The sequence below is a fragment of the Sorex fumeus genome, unplaced genomic scaffold (assembly GCF_029834395.1).
Source record: "Sorex fumeus unplaced genomic scaffold, SorFum_2.1 ptg000007l, whole genome shotgun sequence".
In the NCBI taxonomy this organism is placed as follows: Eukaryota; Metazoa; Chordata; class Mammalia; order Eulipotyphla; family Soricidae; genus Sorex; species Sorex fumeus.
The window spans coordinates 43,665,040-43,683,178 of NW_026606064.1; the positions used below are offsets into that span (position 1 = coordinate 43,665,040).

At 33.5% G+C, this 18,139-nt stretch overlaps 1 protein-coding gene across 4 annotated transcripts in view; it reads right to left on the minus strand.

Moving 5' to 3' along the window:
* AKT3 (AKT serine/threonine kinase 3) overlaps positions 1-18,139 on the minus strand; it is a 349,070-nt gene that overhangs the window by 36,766 nt on the left and 294,165 nt on the right. For all 4 annotated transcript variants that reach the window (XM_056107283.1, XM_056107291.1, XM_056107275.1 and 1 more), the window contains one exon: positions 11,526-11,654. In XM_056107283.1, the coding sequence (XP_055963258.1) occupies positions 11,526-11,654 (129 nt within the window). The remainder of the gene's footprint in view (positions 1-11,525; positions 11,655-18,139) is intronic.

Here is an 18,139-nt window from a genome sequence, read left to right on the forward strand (position 1 = left end):
AATACTTTGGCAGTTCCCTCATGGTTAAACTATTTTAGGAAATATTCAGTTAACAAAGCGAATACAAAGAATTGTACTTGTATTGCAGTAACTTTATTATCTAAAGTTGTGGTAGCTTACAATAAAAAAAAAATTTAAATCCAAGAAACAAAAAGCTTCTGCTCAGTATCTGTATGGTACATGCCTTTACCTCCACTTCAAAACATACATTATATAAATAAAATAGGGATATTAAGAAACAAAAGTATCAATGAATTATGTTAGAGCAAGTCACCCCAAAAGAAACCCAATAGCTTTCCATTATCCCCAGAAAGACTGATTTTATCAATTTATAAAATGTACCAAATGTATCCCTCATGTAATGGAATTGAAACTTTCAATATTTTAATTTTAAGTTACTATATGTGAACAGTCTTAAAACTTCATTTGTCTACTTTTTCTGATGATTTTAGCTATGGAACACACAGATCAACAAAATTAAAGTCATAAGTCATCAATTTAAAGATTCTTTTCCTGGTTACCTATAAGAGAATTTGGTATAAAATCAAGCAGTGTTCAAGTTCCAAACATTCTTGTTTGAATTAATAGTTCACTGAAGATTATTAATATGTACATTTAATGTTTAAATTACCAAACAATCTCACCATTACAATATGACTGCATTTTAATACTATGGATAGTACTTAAGTTGATGAAATATTTTAAGATAGAGATAACAATTTAAAAAAGGAACTACAGAACTTAAGGATCTACTTAGCAGTGTTTTTTGGAAAGCTATCAAACTATTTTAAATTCAATTGCATAATTTATCTACTTATTTTTAGCTCAAAACTAGAAACCAGTTCCCATGTTTTCCACAATATCTTTTGTAAATCATGAACCAATCAAAAGTATTTTGATATCCCATCTTAATCTAAAAAGTTTAAATTTTGACTTGTTTAAAGTGATTAATATAAGTACATACAAAAAAAACCCACAAGAAACAAGTGAAAAAAGCAAAAAGAATTCTATTTGTGTACTTAGATTAAAAGGAATTCTATATATGTAGCTTTTAAATATCAGTGACTAGAGGACTCAAGAGTCAATCTCATATCCAATTAGCAGAATATACTATTTGTAGGTCTTTATCTAACAGATCCAGGATTTTGTCTCATAAAAATTTACCAAAAACATTTAAAATTAAGTAACCTTGTACTGCATTCCTATAACACCATTGAAACAGTGGCACATATGAAAAAGAGCCAAATGTGGTTTTCAACCTTTTTTTTTCCTTCACAAAACCATAAAAATCATAAAAGCTGGATTAACTGCCTCCCGAACCCACATTTCACCAGCCGGGTTCTCATCCCCAGCTGGCAAAACTGGCAATCCTTTATTTTTGTTTAAATACCTGGTTTGCAGCCAGAAGAGAGAGTACATAAAAAAAAAAAGAGGTTTATTTTTGAAGAGAATTAAGCAACTGAAAAATAAAACTGCATTGTAAAAAACAAAAACCCTGATATAATATATTTTATTTAGCTTTGTAAAATGAGTACTGATTCTCAAATAAGTAGTTCCTTTCCGAACATATGTGCTTTAATTGATACATAATGCTACAATGAGAACCATTTGCTAAATCACTTTGTGCTGAACAAAATTGATGTAACATGTTATCTTATTGACATGTAAACTTAAGTGTTATGTTGAAAATATCCTAACAAATCAGTCAGTCTTCTTAATCTGTCTTTGATAGCATTTAAAATGATAGATTACTATTCAGCACCTAGGTGTCACAGTAGGATAAAAAACTACTCAAGAAACAAATAATACTTAACATGTTAATATATAAAACACATTACAATTATACGTGTACCATCTCTGCTTAAATGTAAATTATTTCAAAACACAATGCTTAGAAATTCTTGAAATTAAAATATATATCCTCTTTTATATTATTTTTGTAAGATAACTTTTCTGCCTCAATCAAAGTACTTCCTTCTTCAAAATTACAGTGACAAAAAGAAAATCTTTATTTTTCTTGGATTGTAACTTGGGCTATACTTGGTAGTGCTCAGGAGTTAAATCAGGCTCTGTACTATGGTGGTGCTTAAGGGAATTATATAATTCCTCAGTGGAAAATATAATTTGGGGAAATTAAATAATATAAAATCCCCCCAAAGTAATTATAGATCACATATTACATATGTATAACAAATATTTTATATTATACATGCTACATAATATAAAATATATACAAATATAATTCAGGGGATTTATATGCAGTGCAACTGATCAAACTGGGGTTGGCTACAGGTAAGGCAAGCATCTTATTCCCTGTAATGTCTCTATGGTTAACAATCTTTCTTGAAAACTGTTGCATCAAAGGGAGAGGGACAGACACAGAATGATGTCACTCGTATGTGGAATATGAGAAACAAAATAGGAGAATAACTAATACCCAAAGACAAATGAAACAAAGAGCAGAAGAACCAGTCCTCAGTAGGAAGCTTACAATTGAGGTAGTAAGGAGAGGTCAGGGAAGGGATCATTACAACACTTTTCTACTCCTTGGTTATCATGAGAATTTGATCCAAGAGGTATAGTAAATGACAATGTAGAGGAAAAACAATAAAAAGGTATGTTTAAATTCCATAACAACTTGAGTTATCAAATAATTTAAATAAAAAATGCTAAAAATGTCTTTGAGAAATAACCCATAAGTCTTATTTTGAAGAATTAGACTAAAGAAAGTATTTTTTTCCATAAAATATGTAACTGACATGCAAACTGAACTCCAGACTTAAAAATCCGAGGTGATGGGAAATGGGCACTGGTGGAGGGATGGGTATTTGATCATTGTATAATTGAAACCCAAGCACAAAAATTTGTAAGTCCACAACTGTACCTCATGTCTCACTAATAAAAATTAAAAATGTCTTGGGGTAAAGGGGTAAAGGCCCTCCCGTTGTTCGTCGATTTGCTCGAGCGGGCCCAGTAACGTCTCCATTGGAGACTTTGTTGTTACTGTGTTTGGCATATCTAATACATCACGGGGAGCTTGCCAGGCTCTGCCACGCAGGCGAGATACTCTCGGTAGCTTGCCGGGCTCTCCGAGAGGGGTGGAGGAATCGAACTTGGGTCGGCCATGTTGGCTGCGTGCAAGGCAAACGCCCTACCACTGTGCTATCGCTCCAGCCCCCCAAATTGAAAATAAATAAATAAATAAATGTAGACATTTAGTGTTTCTTTCTATTCCTTATGTCCTCTGCAACTACAGAATCATATTTATTATGCAGTTACTTTGAACACAAACACCCAGAGACAAAAACAAGAGGAGTACTAAAACACTCAAACACGTTAAAAAAAAAATGAAAGGACATGTTGAATCATTACTAAACTGCAAAAGTTCTAAAAAAACAAAAGGCCTAATATAACTTTTTCTACCAAAAGTCAGACCGCTCTACTTTCTAATATAAAAATCATAAGATTCAATTAACACTTGATAATATTTGATGTAGTAATTTTCATTTACATAAAAAGTGAGTTAAAATAATCACCATGAAGAGTCAGGGTTTGCTGCTATGTTCATTATTATATTATTAGATATAATTAAGTAAAATAAATTAATTAGAACATTAAATTCTTTTATGATTATTTATTTATTTATTTATTTATTTTTGGTCACATCCAGCGATGCTCAAGAGATTACTTCTGGCTTTGCACTCAGGAATCACTTCTGGCGGTGCTCGGGGGACCTTATGGGATGCTGGGAATTGAACCCAGGTTGGCCACATGCAAGGCAAACATCCTACCCGCTGTGCTATTGTTCCAGTCCCTTTTATGATATTTTAAAATAAAAATCAATGAACCCAATATAAATATTTGACTAATAGGTACTATCAAAATATATTTCCTTTTCAATATTATTTTAGTAATTAGGATTTCTGGGAGGTTGAGGTTATACCTCTGTCACCAAGACACGTAATACATCCAAGGCAAAAAGTTATAAGGATACTACGTATGCCCTGGAGTGACTTACTGCTCAATCAATAATCCTGACAGAACAGATGGGAGAAAATTAAACATCTAAACAAACTGTCTGCACACCTATGCTGTGAAAGTAAACTGCGAACTTGGATGAACCAATTTACCGCTAATTCAAAAAAAATTTTTTTTCTAGTAACCTTGTATTTCAGGTAAGTGATATGTGGTTGTTTTATATATAAACACACATTTATATTCTTCATCGTTTGTAAAAATCCTTTTAGTAGTCTTAACAGAAATTCTCTACATAGACATTAACTTTCTAGTTTAGATTCTAAGTATTATTAATTTCAGAAAAATGTGTCCTATTCATAGGAACTACAAATTCTATAGTTTATATTTAGAGGCTATAAATAAATTTATAGACATAAATACATATTTTGTACCCATTTATCAATTTGTCTCTAATTCTTTTCGTTTTTTTAGCTGTAGGAGTACTGCTTTTTATTCAGCCATTAAGCTGATTGAACTAGGCATGAACTCTACTCGTCTCATAATTCTTATGACTGAAATTTTAAATCCCATTTATTGTGAATTTAGTTTTACTTCTTATAGATAGAACCAAATACTTAACATTATACTACAAAATGCAATTCTGGCTAGAAAAGGCAATATTTATGTGGGCTGGAGCGATAGCACAGCGGGTAGGATGTTTGCCTTGCACGCAGCCAACATGGCGACCCGAGTTCGATTCCTCCGCCCCTCTCGGAGAGCCCGGCAAGCTACCGAGAGTGTCTCGCCCGCACAAGAGAGCCTGGCAAGCTCCTGGCAGGCTCCCCGTGACGTATTCGATATGCCAGACACAGTAACAACAAAGTCTCCAATGGAGACGTTACTGGGCCCGCTCGAGCAAATCGACAAACAACGGGAGGGCCTTTACCTTACCTTACCTTACAATATATATTCCCAGAGATTTCTGTACTTTTTAAATTTTGGAATTCCAAGAAATTAAGTCTCTAAACCTATGTAAAAATTAATACTGAAGTTAGTGTTTCTAGTTATAAGCAGTTTTGTATAAATTCTTATGCTTCAGATAATTAAATTTTAGGTGTGAGAAAACTCTGATCATTTTAAAGTGCTAAAAATGTTCTGACCGCTAAAGTCAAAAGATCATGTAACACTGAAAAGAATTTCAGGTGAACAGAAGCTCCTACGTGAACTGACCGAGGTGCAGATAGAGTACAGTGGCAAGGTGCTTGCCTTGCATGTGGCTGATCCCCGTTCCATCCCCAGCACTGCAATACGGTTACGGTCCCCTGAGCAAAGAGCCAGGAGTAGACTCAGGGCATTGTCAGGTGGTGATTGAAAATCAAAACCAAACCAAACCAAATCAAACCAAAATTACTGACAGACTGTTAGGAAAGTAAAAGTCACTACTTATAAACACTGAAAGGTATTTAGTACTGAACAACAACAACAAAAATACTCATTTTTAGCTGCAATTTAAACAATATCAAATTTGGGGGAAAAAAGGGAATACTTTTTAATATTATTCATGGATAAGAAAATAGAAAGAGTAAATGTCCAGAAATAGAATATCTTGAATATGAATTCCAGCTGAAAAGCAGAACTTCTATTGTAATTAACCAGTGTTTTTTTTTTAAATTTCCACTTTTTTCCCTTTTTTTAAATTTTTTTTTTTTTATTGAATCACCATGAGATATTATTACAAAGCTTTCATGATTGGGTTTCAGACATACAATGATACATCATCAGTGTACAAAAATTTCCACTTAATACTGTGAAAGACCTCTTCAGCAGAATTAAAAGGAAGATGAAGTTTTTAAAAACATACCGTAAGGGGATAGTTGTTACATGAATCATTAACAGTTAAAGTTAAGTGCTTTACACAAAATAGAATGGTTACTAAAATAATTTTTAATTTTAACATAGAACTTAGGAATCTTAGATCTTACTTCAGATACTAAAAAAGTCTAAAAACACTAAAATTTTGTTGAAGATGCAATAAAAATATAATTGTGCTACTACTTTTACTTAAAATCTTAAAACATATGTAACTCTAAGCTTTTATTTCACTTAAGAAATCAATGATAAAGATGCATGAAACAGTCTTTTACATTTATTTTTGTTATATTTAAAATAAATTATCAAAATTCACTTTAATACTTTTAAGCCAAATTAGATTCAGATTTTCCTCACCTATAGTGTTGCATCTGACAACGACATTTCCCTTTATTATTATGAGCCTTTCAAAGCAATCATAAGAAAGCAATGCCTATCTTTTGCTTTAGATTTGCACAACATTTAACTTTTACCTGTAATATTATTTTTATTGTATGAAGACTTTGAGCAAATCTTTGCATCAAAATAATTATAAAATACTCTTGCTATTTCAGACACATTTGAAAAGGAATAAAACATAAAACACTTGGTATATTAGAGATAGTAGGTTTTGCCCAAAAGTAATTAAAATTACAGCAAAAATTTTCTAAAAAATAAGTTATATAAACTAAGAATACATGAAAATGTATTTTTAGCTACCAAAATAATATTGTAGGTTTACATCAAAGTATATATAATTTTTCTTGAATAGCAACTGCAAGTAGATGTTATATATTTTCCAACAAACAAGTCATTCAGTACATTCTTTTTGTTAGTTTTAACTTGATTATCAAATAATTTTTATTTTTACACTATTATAGAAGTGCATTTCTCTAGGTTTCCAAAACCACCTTATTCAACCTTCCCCATCTGTCACCATCTGCTTCTTTTTAGCATGTACTTTTTGTGTGATCACATAAGCATGTGAAAAATAACTAACATTCAGATGATTATCTGCTGGTACATTTGAGGACTGGGCATAATAAAAGTGAACTGCCAAAACGTACTTAACACTTTTAATTTTGTTGGGTCTTGCATGTAGGCTACATTTGATTTTCAAACTGTTTTACAGTTGGAAAGTTGATCAGGTACTGCTAACTCAAGAGCAAAGCTGAGACTCTAAATAATTAGCACTGCATAAAATGGCTGAGATTTAATGAGAGCCAAAGCAAGTAATAAAATTTAACAGTAAGATTTTTATATGTAATTTTTAATTTCTCTTATAATTTCTAGGTGTGAAAATATAGTATAGACCGTACAATCAATTTTCCTTCAAAATATCTATGGCAAAGCAGGTCATATTTATTTATTTCTAATATAAAAAAGTACAAAAACCATTCACTTAAAACTATATATACTAATGTATTTTTAGAGATTTGACACCCTAAATGCATAGTCTATATGCCTGTTAGAACTATGTATCTGCAAATTCTTTTAAAAAGACTTCACTTTATTCTCTATTAATAATAAAGAGCTATACCTCATCAAAAGAGGAATGAGAACAAAAACTTTAAAATGTATCCTTTTTCAACAAATAGTCCTCTTATACTCTAAGGCATCTTTTCTGGTAGTTTGCAATAAGAACTGAAAACATTTAAGTTTTAGCGAAAAATCAGAGTCTAAAACATAGACTTGCTGGTAGCTTTCAACTGATATCTAACATTCTTTTAAAACAATTTTAAGTACTTATTTTATCTTTTAAAAAATAAAGTACTTTTACTAGATTAAAGTAGTTTAAAATTTATAAAGATGAACAATGCTACATATAGCATAAAGTATGATCTTTTCATAATGTATAAAATATTCTTTCTCAAGAAAATATGAAAGTGGGATAGTCATAGGACAAGCAGTACTTAGGATTCTGTTCATGGTTTGACAAATGAATACTACTAGGTCACCAAGAAAAGTAAAGTATTAATATGGTATTAAAGGTACAAAATCATGAGATACACCATCTGAAGTAGCGGGAAGTGGCTAGTTTCAGCTCTGCTAATCTTTCTCTAGCTCTATGTATATCTGTTCCATTAATTCAAAAGTGACTTTCCCTTACACATGAATACAAGTTTAAACTCCAATCTATGCCTATTTTCCTGCTTTCATTTATAAACACTGAATCTTTTAGCAAGCTTATGCATAATTTCTGTTCTTTGACTACATGGTACATTAATTAAAAAAAACAAATTATTCTTTGCATAGTAATAATTTTTCACATCTTATTACCTCAATAAACTGTAAGCTACTTGAGAAAAAAAATATTTTTTACAACCTTTGTGTTTCCCGCATCTACCAATAATGCATGACACCTAATAAATATTCAATATTTATTTTTATTACAAAAGTATATGTTCTTCAGTGAAAGAGTTGAAAACTGAGCTTAACTTTTTGTTCTGAAAAGGATAAGCACATTTTAAGATATACTGATTTTTAAAAAATGCAAGATTTGGTATAAATATTTCAGATTAAGACAAAACTGCAAAAGAGGTTGGTGATTTCAAGATTTACCAACCAGAGGCAGAAATTACCCTACAGAAGTATTAAGATTTTATTTTTATTTATCTTTTAAGGGGATTGTGGGGCATACCCAGCTGTGCGCATGCTTATCTCCTGGTTTGGTGCTCAGGGTCACTCCTGTGGGCTCACGGATCATATGTGGTGCCATGGATAGAACTCAAATTTGTCACATGCAAGGCAAGTGTCTATCCGTATAATATTACCCCAAATATTAATGTTTTAATTAGAAATAATGTCAGCTATAGGTATATAAGATACTTTAAAGATCAAGCTTATGCAACAAAAATAGGTACACAAAATATTTTCTTAGTTATATTTAAAAAGAAATTGATAATTTCTTGTGAATTGTAAACTTTCTATTTAGAAATAATTGGGCTCTTCTTGAATCAAATTTTTGGTTTTGTTCTTTAGTGGATGACATTTGCATATGAAACAATGTCTTTCTTTCTTAGGAGATCATCTGCTTCTAAAATGAGATGTATTTATCTTCTTCAGATATAATTTCCCCTAATTGTGACAAAACTAATTCTGTTATTCTAAAAATGGGATATCATCATCCATGGCAAATGTATAGTAGGGGTAATTAAGCCCTAGAGAGAAACAAAGAATTTGTTTTTCATGAGATTCACAAAAACAATCCTAGTCTAGAAAATATGATCTTTTATTTAAATAAACAAGGAACAATGTTTCTAAAATTTTACCTAATTCAGTACCAAATATGGAGAATTTTAACCTTTAGTTTTTGTAACAGACAAAAAAGTGGTAATTTTGGCAGCCCTCAAGATATGATAGCTGGAAATGTCTACAGTTAAAATAACTTATTTATAGTAACTCAACATTCCTGAAATGTAAATGTAATCTCTAATTGAAAAAAACTATTATAGTAATAAACTGTCATGATTTATATTTATAAAAAATGCTAGTATTATTCGCAGTATATTCCTTCTTTCCAATGTTATTTATCTTTTCTTGAGAAGATAAAGCATTAATTCTGTTTATATGATTATACTTTATTTACCTCTCATGCAGTGCTTAAGAGTTCTCAGACCCTCTCAAGGATCTTCTGCTGGCAGTTCAATGAAAGGGGCGAAAGATATGTGCTGCCTAGGACCTGTGTTGGCGGTGGGGTGGTGTGTGTTGAGGGGGTGTGTGCTAAGGAATATCCCTGCTACCCTAAGAGTATTGTGGGTCTTTGGGGTGTGGGAGTGACACATGGCTGCACCTGACACATGGCTGAAACCTGCACCTATGGTGCCAAGGATTCAACCAGGGTCAGTCACTGGCAAGGTATGCATTTTAACTTAAACTGTTAAAGCACAGCTCCACAGCCTGAGCCAGAATTTAAAGAAACTACAATTTATGTTTTTATGTAGCCCTGAAAATGTGATTCTTGGAGGCCATGTAGTTTTAAAAATTTGAATAAGAAGAATTATAAGATATTCTATTGAGATACCTGATCTCTCTCCCACCTTTTATATACAAAACATTAGAAAAAACTGCTTACCCTATGTTCCCTCATTTAAAAAAAAAGTGAGGTCTGTGCTTGGGAAATAGCTCCAAGATGGGCCGGAGCCATAGTAGACCAGATATATCCTTGTATGTGGCAAACCCTGTTTCAATCCCTGACACTACATATGGTTCCGTGAGTCTCACCAGGAGTGATCTGAGTGCAGTTAGGACTGAGCCCTGAGCACTACCAGGTGTGTCCTAAGAACAAAGAAAGACATAACAATAATGCAGTGATATGGGTGCCATCCCCAGCAAATGGTTTATTCAAGTACATCAAAGGACCAGCACCTACCCAGAAACAGCCCCTAAGCATTACTGAGTGTGGCCTCCAAATCTCTCTTCTTGGGGACCATATGGGGTGCTGGAGATGGAACCTGGGTTGGCTGTGTACAAGGCAAATGCCCTGTCTGCTGCACTATTGCTCGAGCCTCAAAATCAGGTATTATCTGAAGCTGAGGCTGAATGGAAAGCATTCCTTTGACAGGTCTACTTAGTACTAGTTGACAGTCAGTGTCGACTGTCTTATATACAAATAAATATGCTTCCAGATTCTCGCCTCTACTCATGAGTTGCTCTAAGGTTTTTCTAGCTGTGATGCTACATATGACAGAGCAGAGGTCATCCATCCTTGCTGCCCTGTCACATTTTGACTCAGAATCTGTGATAATATAACTGTTCATTTTTCTTTCTTTTCTCTTCCTCCCCTTCTCTTGCCCCTTTCGCCTTCCTTCTTCTCTGCTCTTATTTTCTATTCTTTTCTTCTTAACTCATATCTAGCAGGACTTACTTCTATCTCTCTGCTCAGGGATCACTCCTGGTGGTGACTGGGGAGGACCACATGTGCTGCAGAAGACTAAAAAAGCGCCACGAGCAAGGCAAGCTTCTTACTTCCTATTCAGCCCAAATGGTCATTTCCACCATAGATTGTAACGTTACAGAAACTGGCACACTATCTGAAAAACACATCGTTCCTCTTAAGTAGCTTTATTCCCTTCCTGGCACTTATTTATTACATGCCATGTTGCTATTTATGTTTATTCAGCTCCCTCCACCAGAAGTTCCTCAAACGTATGGTCTTTATGTCTTGTTCCTGTACCATAACATGTAGAAAAATCACCCAATACATACTAAATGTTTGCTGAATTAACAAATTAGTAAATTATAGTGGAGTCCAATGCACAGGAAGATCACTGATTGAGGCTTAGTCCGGCAAGATTCCCAAATGAACCACCTACTGCCATTTTATTAACATTTCCAATGAAAGAGTTCCCATTAATTAAGCATTAAAATTCACAACATTATAAATTTAAATTGCTTCTTTGTTTCCAAGGAAAATACAAAATGGTTTAGAATCTAAACATTCTTTATGCAGTAATTGTACTTTTAAAGAACGAGGCAAAAAAAATCAATAGAATCAAGAAATAAAATGTATAAAGCTAAGAAAAGCCTCACATAATCTATTTCAGTTAGTGTCTTTATGCTCATGAAAACTTAATTTCTGTATATCCTTACCCCATAATATCATATAAGATGTGGCAACAAAATAGATTCATATTGAAATTCAGGTAAAAATGGTTGTATTACATTTTAAAAATATTTCTTTGAAAAACATTTTTTCCTATAAATAAAATTGTTACTACCTCTGGTGCCAGATATTCTGGTGTACCACAGAATGTCTTCATGGTGGCTGCATCTGTGATTCCTTCTTTGCAAAGTCCAAAATCTGTAATTTTTATGTGGCCATCTTTATCAAGCATCAGATTTTCCAACTGTGTATGAAAAATGACATAATTTGTTAAATATTGTCTTCAATTATAGAAAAATACTGTTTAGAAAAATTACAAAGTGAATTTTCTGGAAAGTAAAGATAGATGTAGCAGTAGAACATCCATTACTTGCAAACCCCATAGTTTATAAAGTTAAATGTAAAGAAAAATTTTCTTAGTCAAATACTTCACAATGATAGAATTATTGAGTTTTGAACTGATACAGTTAAGAGCCATTATTGTGCAAATTCTGAGAACTATATCCTAATTAATTGTTCAAAGCAAAGTCAATATTTTTCCTTTCCTTTCATTCTTTTTAGTGATTAAAAACAATCCCAAATACAAGGGCATTTTCTTCTAGATATATACAGATGGGCTTCAAAATCTCTTGGGATTCTACTGCTATTATAAAATATTCACAGAAATGCTTTTTTTTTGTGGTTACTATAAATCAGACCTAAATCTAATCTTGTAAGGTAAGGTGAAATCCTCGTGTAGTTCTTTTTAATAAAAAAACTCTTTTAAATATAAAAAATAATATTCAAGGGGCTGGAGTGATAGCACTGCGGGTAGGGCGTTTGCCTTGCATGTGGCTTACCCGGGTTCGATTCCCAGCATCTCATACGGTACCACCAGCACCACCAGGAGTAATTTCTGAGTGAAGAGCCAGGAATAACCCCTGTGCATCGCTGGATGTGACCAAAAAAGCAGTATATATATATATATATATATATATATATATATATATATTTCAAGTTTCATCTTATTATCTCGGTCCTACTCTGGAGAACCTGGGAGGCTACCAAAAGTATCCTGCCCACACAGCAGAGTCTGGCAAACTCCCCGTGGCGTGTTCAATATGCCAAAAACCAGTAACAATGGGTCTCATTCTCCTGACCCTGAAAGAGCCTCAAATGTGGCACTTTCTAAAATCTCAGGGCTAGGATGAAGGAGACATTACTGGGGCCTGCTCAAGGCAACCAATAAACAACTGGATGACAGTGATACAGTGATATTCATGTTAAAGATCCAACAGTAATACAGCAAAAATATTACAATGTTGAAATATGAAATGATAAGTTTAAAACACAAAAATATTAAGAGTTAAATGATTAGAAACATCATCTGCCTCAAGTGAAAATTATAAAACATAAGAGGAAAAATTTGTAAAAGAAAAACAATTAAAATACAATATAACCAATCATTTTTTCTTTTTAATTTGAGCCCAAGGTTAAAATTCTATTCACACAAAGATTATATTACAAAGTTCTGAGCTGGTTACCTAAAGCCTTATATAGATGAAGCCTCAAAGCCGGCTTACTCGTCTAGATGTAACCAAAGGATGCAAACAAGAAATACATATATATGCAGCACATATGAAAACTCAATTAGCAGAATGAATGATAACTAAGTTATTTAAATAATATATATTTTATTCTATACCTTAATATGACAGCCTATAAATAACAAATGAGATTTCAGCTAAACTCTGAAGTCAGTATCAAAATTCAAAACAGAACTCTATGAGAAGACATACAGATACCAGCCACATAAAATTGGTATCATACTCCCTCATATGCTCCCTTAAACCAGAAACCAGTTAAACAAATGATGCTTAATCACTTGGGTGTACTGTACTTAGGGATACTATTTGAAGACTCAAACACATGAAATGATACATAAAAATATCAAATGATAAATACCAAAGATATCATATGATACATATCAAGTATATTATACAAACTCAATACCTTTTTAATACTATGAATACCTTTCAAATACCAAGCAACATGTATGTCAAATATATCAAACACATGTATTACAACACATGTCCATAAATGTAATATAAATATATGTAAATAATATATCCTGACTTCTACTCCTGAGTCTCATACCAAAGGTTGAGAGATGAAGCATGAATTAGATACATTAGGGACATGATAAGGAATAATTTGATTTTGTGTGCCAGGTATCAAATCCAGGGTCTCACACCTGTACTATTGAGGTACACCACTGCCCTCAGTAGTTTAAAGAGATGAACATAAATTGTCCTCCCAGATCTTACGATGCGCCTTGGATGCAAGCAAGGACACCAGTTTCTACCCTTAAGTAGAAGTCCTGGGCAAACTAAGACTTGTTAGACAACATTCCATTTGTATTATAAATTAGATTTAAAAAATTAAATAATATAAAGAGAAATAATTTCAGCCTAGATAACTTGTGAGAGTTGAGGTGAGGAACATAGTAATAGGATAGGGGAGAGCAAACAAATAAAGAGTATGGTGTCAAGTCACAGGACTTAAATGTAAATTCAAGCTTGATCCTCCTGTGTGGTATGGGCATATATGCCTTGACTCAAACTAAATAGCACAGGAACATAACAATCCAGTGTGACTATTGTGAGAATTAAATGAGATACTGAATGAAGGTTTAAATTATAAGCAATATATCATAAATATATTGCTCTCTTCCTAAATAAAGAGGGTTTAATGGCTGATTTGTAAATCACAAAATACTCCAGCTGCAGTACTTGAACATGTATCACCTGAGTCACACTCTTGGGGTACTTATGCATATTCAGGTTGTACTATTCTCCAAGAGTCTCACCCCGGCTATGGTGCTCATATACTTTTCACTGCAGTGTTTTCATACATCTCCGGTGATTGTCTTGCATCAGTTGATACAACCTGTTGTAGAACCACAGGTCTAAAGCAACAAAGCTGCTGAGACTGAACTCAGCACATGTGAACCAGGTAAGAGCAGGGACAGAACTCAGAGCCTCATGTTTACAAGGCAGGTACTGTTAATGAACCATAACCCTGCCTACACACATACATTTCTAAAGAACTCTTCTACTGTGTAAAGGAGAAACAGTATCATCACAAATGATTTTCCTTTGGATCTTCTAAATCTCCTGACTTTCCCTCTTTTTATATTTAAACAAAAATAACAAAACAAATGTGAAATTAAATAATGTCACTGACTGTTCAGGTATTCTAAATACACTGATTTTACTAGTCTCAGTTCCAAAATCTAGACACCAAAGAGGACAGTATGTTTAGGTTTAATGTGTAGGCTTAATGATACATCCACTGGTTAACAAAAGAGTGAGGTTATATATTTAATATGTGAATAAGGCTTAATACTAGAGTTATTATCTATCTATCTATCTATCTATCTATCTATCTATCTATCTATCTATCTATCCATCCATCTATCTACCTATCTACCTATCTATCTATCTATCTGACTATATGGAAAATATAAAGAATTTCCTTTAAAAAAAGGCAATGAGTTTTATCCAGTTGGTAGAGTGAAGCAAAGAAAAATGTACAGTGGTACCTCATGGTGTCTCACTAATAAAAATTAAAAAAAAAGAAAAATGTACAGTGGAGACAGGGCGTCAGCTTAGCAGTTATAGGCACATGCTGTGCATGCACTGGGACTAAATTCAAACTTGGGTACCACAAGGATCTTTGAGCAATGCTGGTTCTAGCCCTTGAATGAACCACAGTATGTGGGTCTGGTATTCCCTAGTACTACAGGCTCAAGTAGCTCTGTATCCTCACATCTAGCATTCAACAACAGTCCAGTTTGCCAAGTATTCTTGGAATAGCCTTGAGGTCATCCCCAAACTACATTTAGAAATAGTTTTTTCTGTGCTTTGTGGATAAAAAAGAACTATGCTCCTTCCTACTATTGCTGGTGCCTAGGATAAAAGTATTACCTGTCTTTAAAATACTATTTACCAACCTTTTAAAGTCCTTAGTACAATTAAACATGAAATGTACAATGCATGTCAGGTTAGGGCATACCTAGATCAGTGGACAGGATGCTTGAGGCTAGAATTCACTCTCTGACCATCTGTGGATTCCTGAGGGTGACCATGGCTTGAACAAGCCTATAACTGATTTCTGGCACATAGATTGTGAAGTTCTGGTTGTATATTTGCCAAACTAACTAGTTATGAGAATTTTAAAATATCTATATACATACATATATACATACACATATATAGGTGTATACACACAAACACAAACACACACAAAGGCTTTGCTTTTTGTTTTGGGGCCACGCTCTGGGTGGTTCTTTACTCAGGAATTACTCCTTGAGAGCTTGTTTAGAGAGTTTAGCAGGGAAATGCAGCTACTCCTATACTTGAGACAGAATGGTGTATTTGGGAAAGGCTGTCCTCTTCTGAGTTAGTTCTGGCTGATCAGTCAGTCAGTTCTGGCTGATTTGAATCAGATCAGCCAGATCAACCAGATCAGTTTCAACCCTGGAGATCAATGGAGTGAAAGCTGTCACAGCCTGTTCACCCTCACGAACACTAGAAGAATCAAACCCGGGTTGATGTGTGCACAGCCAGTACCCTACCTGCTGACTATTGCGCTGGCTCCTGCGCTTTCCATTTTTAATGCCTAATATTATAATTAAACTAAGGAATGAACAACCACTGTTTCTAAGGGTTCTGCTATCACAGCAATGTAAATAAACAATTCCGTTTACTATTCTCTCTTTTTTTTTTTATGCCTGAGCCTCCACATGTGAGGCATGTGCTCTACCAATGCACTACCCTTGGCCCTTGTGTACTTATTTTAGAAGAGTTTCAAACGCAGTCTTACATTACAAAGCCTATCTCAGGGTAAAAATATATTAAGGGGTGTCTGCTCTGCACAGCATATGCATAATTTTGGAGATGGAGGATATGTCCAGAATCTGGATAAGAGAAGCAAGTAAACTGTTTCCATTTAGCATGAAAGTTTATTTGAAATGAGTATCAGGGAGCTGAAGAAAATTGGGAGGACTGTGGTAAAAGATTCTGAGACCATCTCTCTGTGCCACAATCGAATTTTAGATATCATAAATATACTTGGCACTTTCTATATTATTAACATATATGGTAAAATTCATCATTGAACATGCTAATCAAGAAGAAAACTAGACCTGTTATTATAGAACAAATGACTGGATAAATAACATTATATATATATATATTTAATGGATTACTACTCAGCTATAAGAAAAGATGCAATTTGTTACTGCATGCATAGATCTGGAGAGTATTATGCTAAGTTGAAATGATTTAGAGAGAAACGGAAAGACACATATGATCTCATTCATATATAGGGTACAAAGAAACAGTTGGGAAAAAACTAATGCCAAAAGGCAAGAGAAACAAGAGCAGAAAAGTTGGTGCTTAGCAGGAAGCTTGCCACTGCAGAGGGGAAATAAGTCAGGGAAAGGACCACTATGACGGTGATGGTAGTGGTCACTTTGGTTGAGGGATGGGTGCTGAAAGGAGATAAAATGATATGCATAATACTTGATCAGTAACAGTATTGTAAAACAAAATGCCAAAAAGGAGAAGGGGAAGGAAAAAAGAAAAAGAAAAAAGTGCCTGTCATAGAGGCAGGCTGGGGTGGAGGAGGCTGAGATGGGGCAGAAAAACTGGGAACATTGATGAAGGAAGTGAATACTGGTGTTAGGACTGGTGTTGCAATACTGTATACCTGAAACCCAAACACGAATACTATTCTAACTTTGCAATTCATAGTGATTGAAAAAAACAACAAACAAAAATATATAGCATAAATTTATATATTACTTTCTATTCCTCATTCCATCATAAACTCTTAGATTCTTTATGAATTCTAGCATTATTATATGCACCTTAGCAGAGGTTTCTATTCAGTTTATTCTCGAATGGTCAAAGATCTTGAAAAGAAAGGCTACACTTGCAAAATAAGTAAGCAGAATAGATGGTTTTTAGTACAACTCATTTAATAGGCTTTCTATGCTTCAAGAACTTTACCTAAAAAACTAGTTCTAATTGTCTAAATTTCCACCTATGGCTGTGATTATGTTAGGCATAATCCTTCTCACTATGAATATGAATAGCACTTAATAAAATTTAAATATCTGGCATAATACATTTTAAAGACTTTTTCTTGGTATATGTTCATGATGATTTCTGTGTCATACATTTACACGGCTTTTAAGTTAAAGCTATATATTAGAAATCACTTGTCTAGTAAAGCAAGTGATCTATGCATATGGCAACTATGTTACTAGAGTTAACAGAAAACACGGCTACCTTATATTTCAGTTTAATAAATTTAGCTTAATTCCATTGAACGGTGGAACAATAAAACTAGTAAGTTGATTTACTTAATGAGAAATGAGTAATGGATAACGTTGAGCAAAATTATCAAAATTAAGTAATTCCTGAAAACCAAAGAAGCATTTTCTTGGTTACTTTAGGCTAAAAAATTTCTTCCAGCTTTAGTATTTTGGATATATTACTGAGTACTTCCAAAATTATTCTTATATCCTTCAACCCAGGAAATCTTCCTCACCTCCTACAGATCGGATTCATAAAATATAAAATGGAGTGAGGTGTAGAGTTGGGTAGATGAGGGCTATTTCTAAGTAAACTCGAAAGTGCCATAACTTTTGTCAAATCATGTAGCTTTAATTTTTAAAAT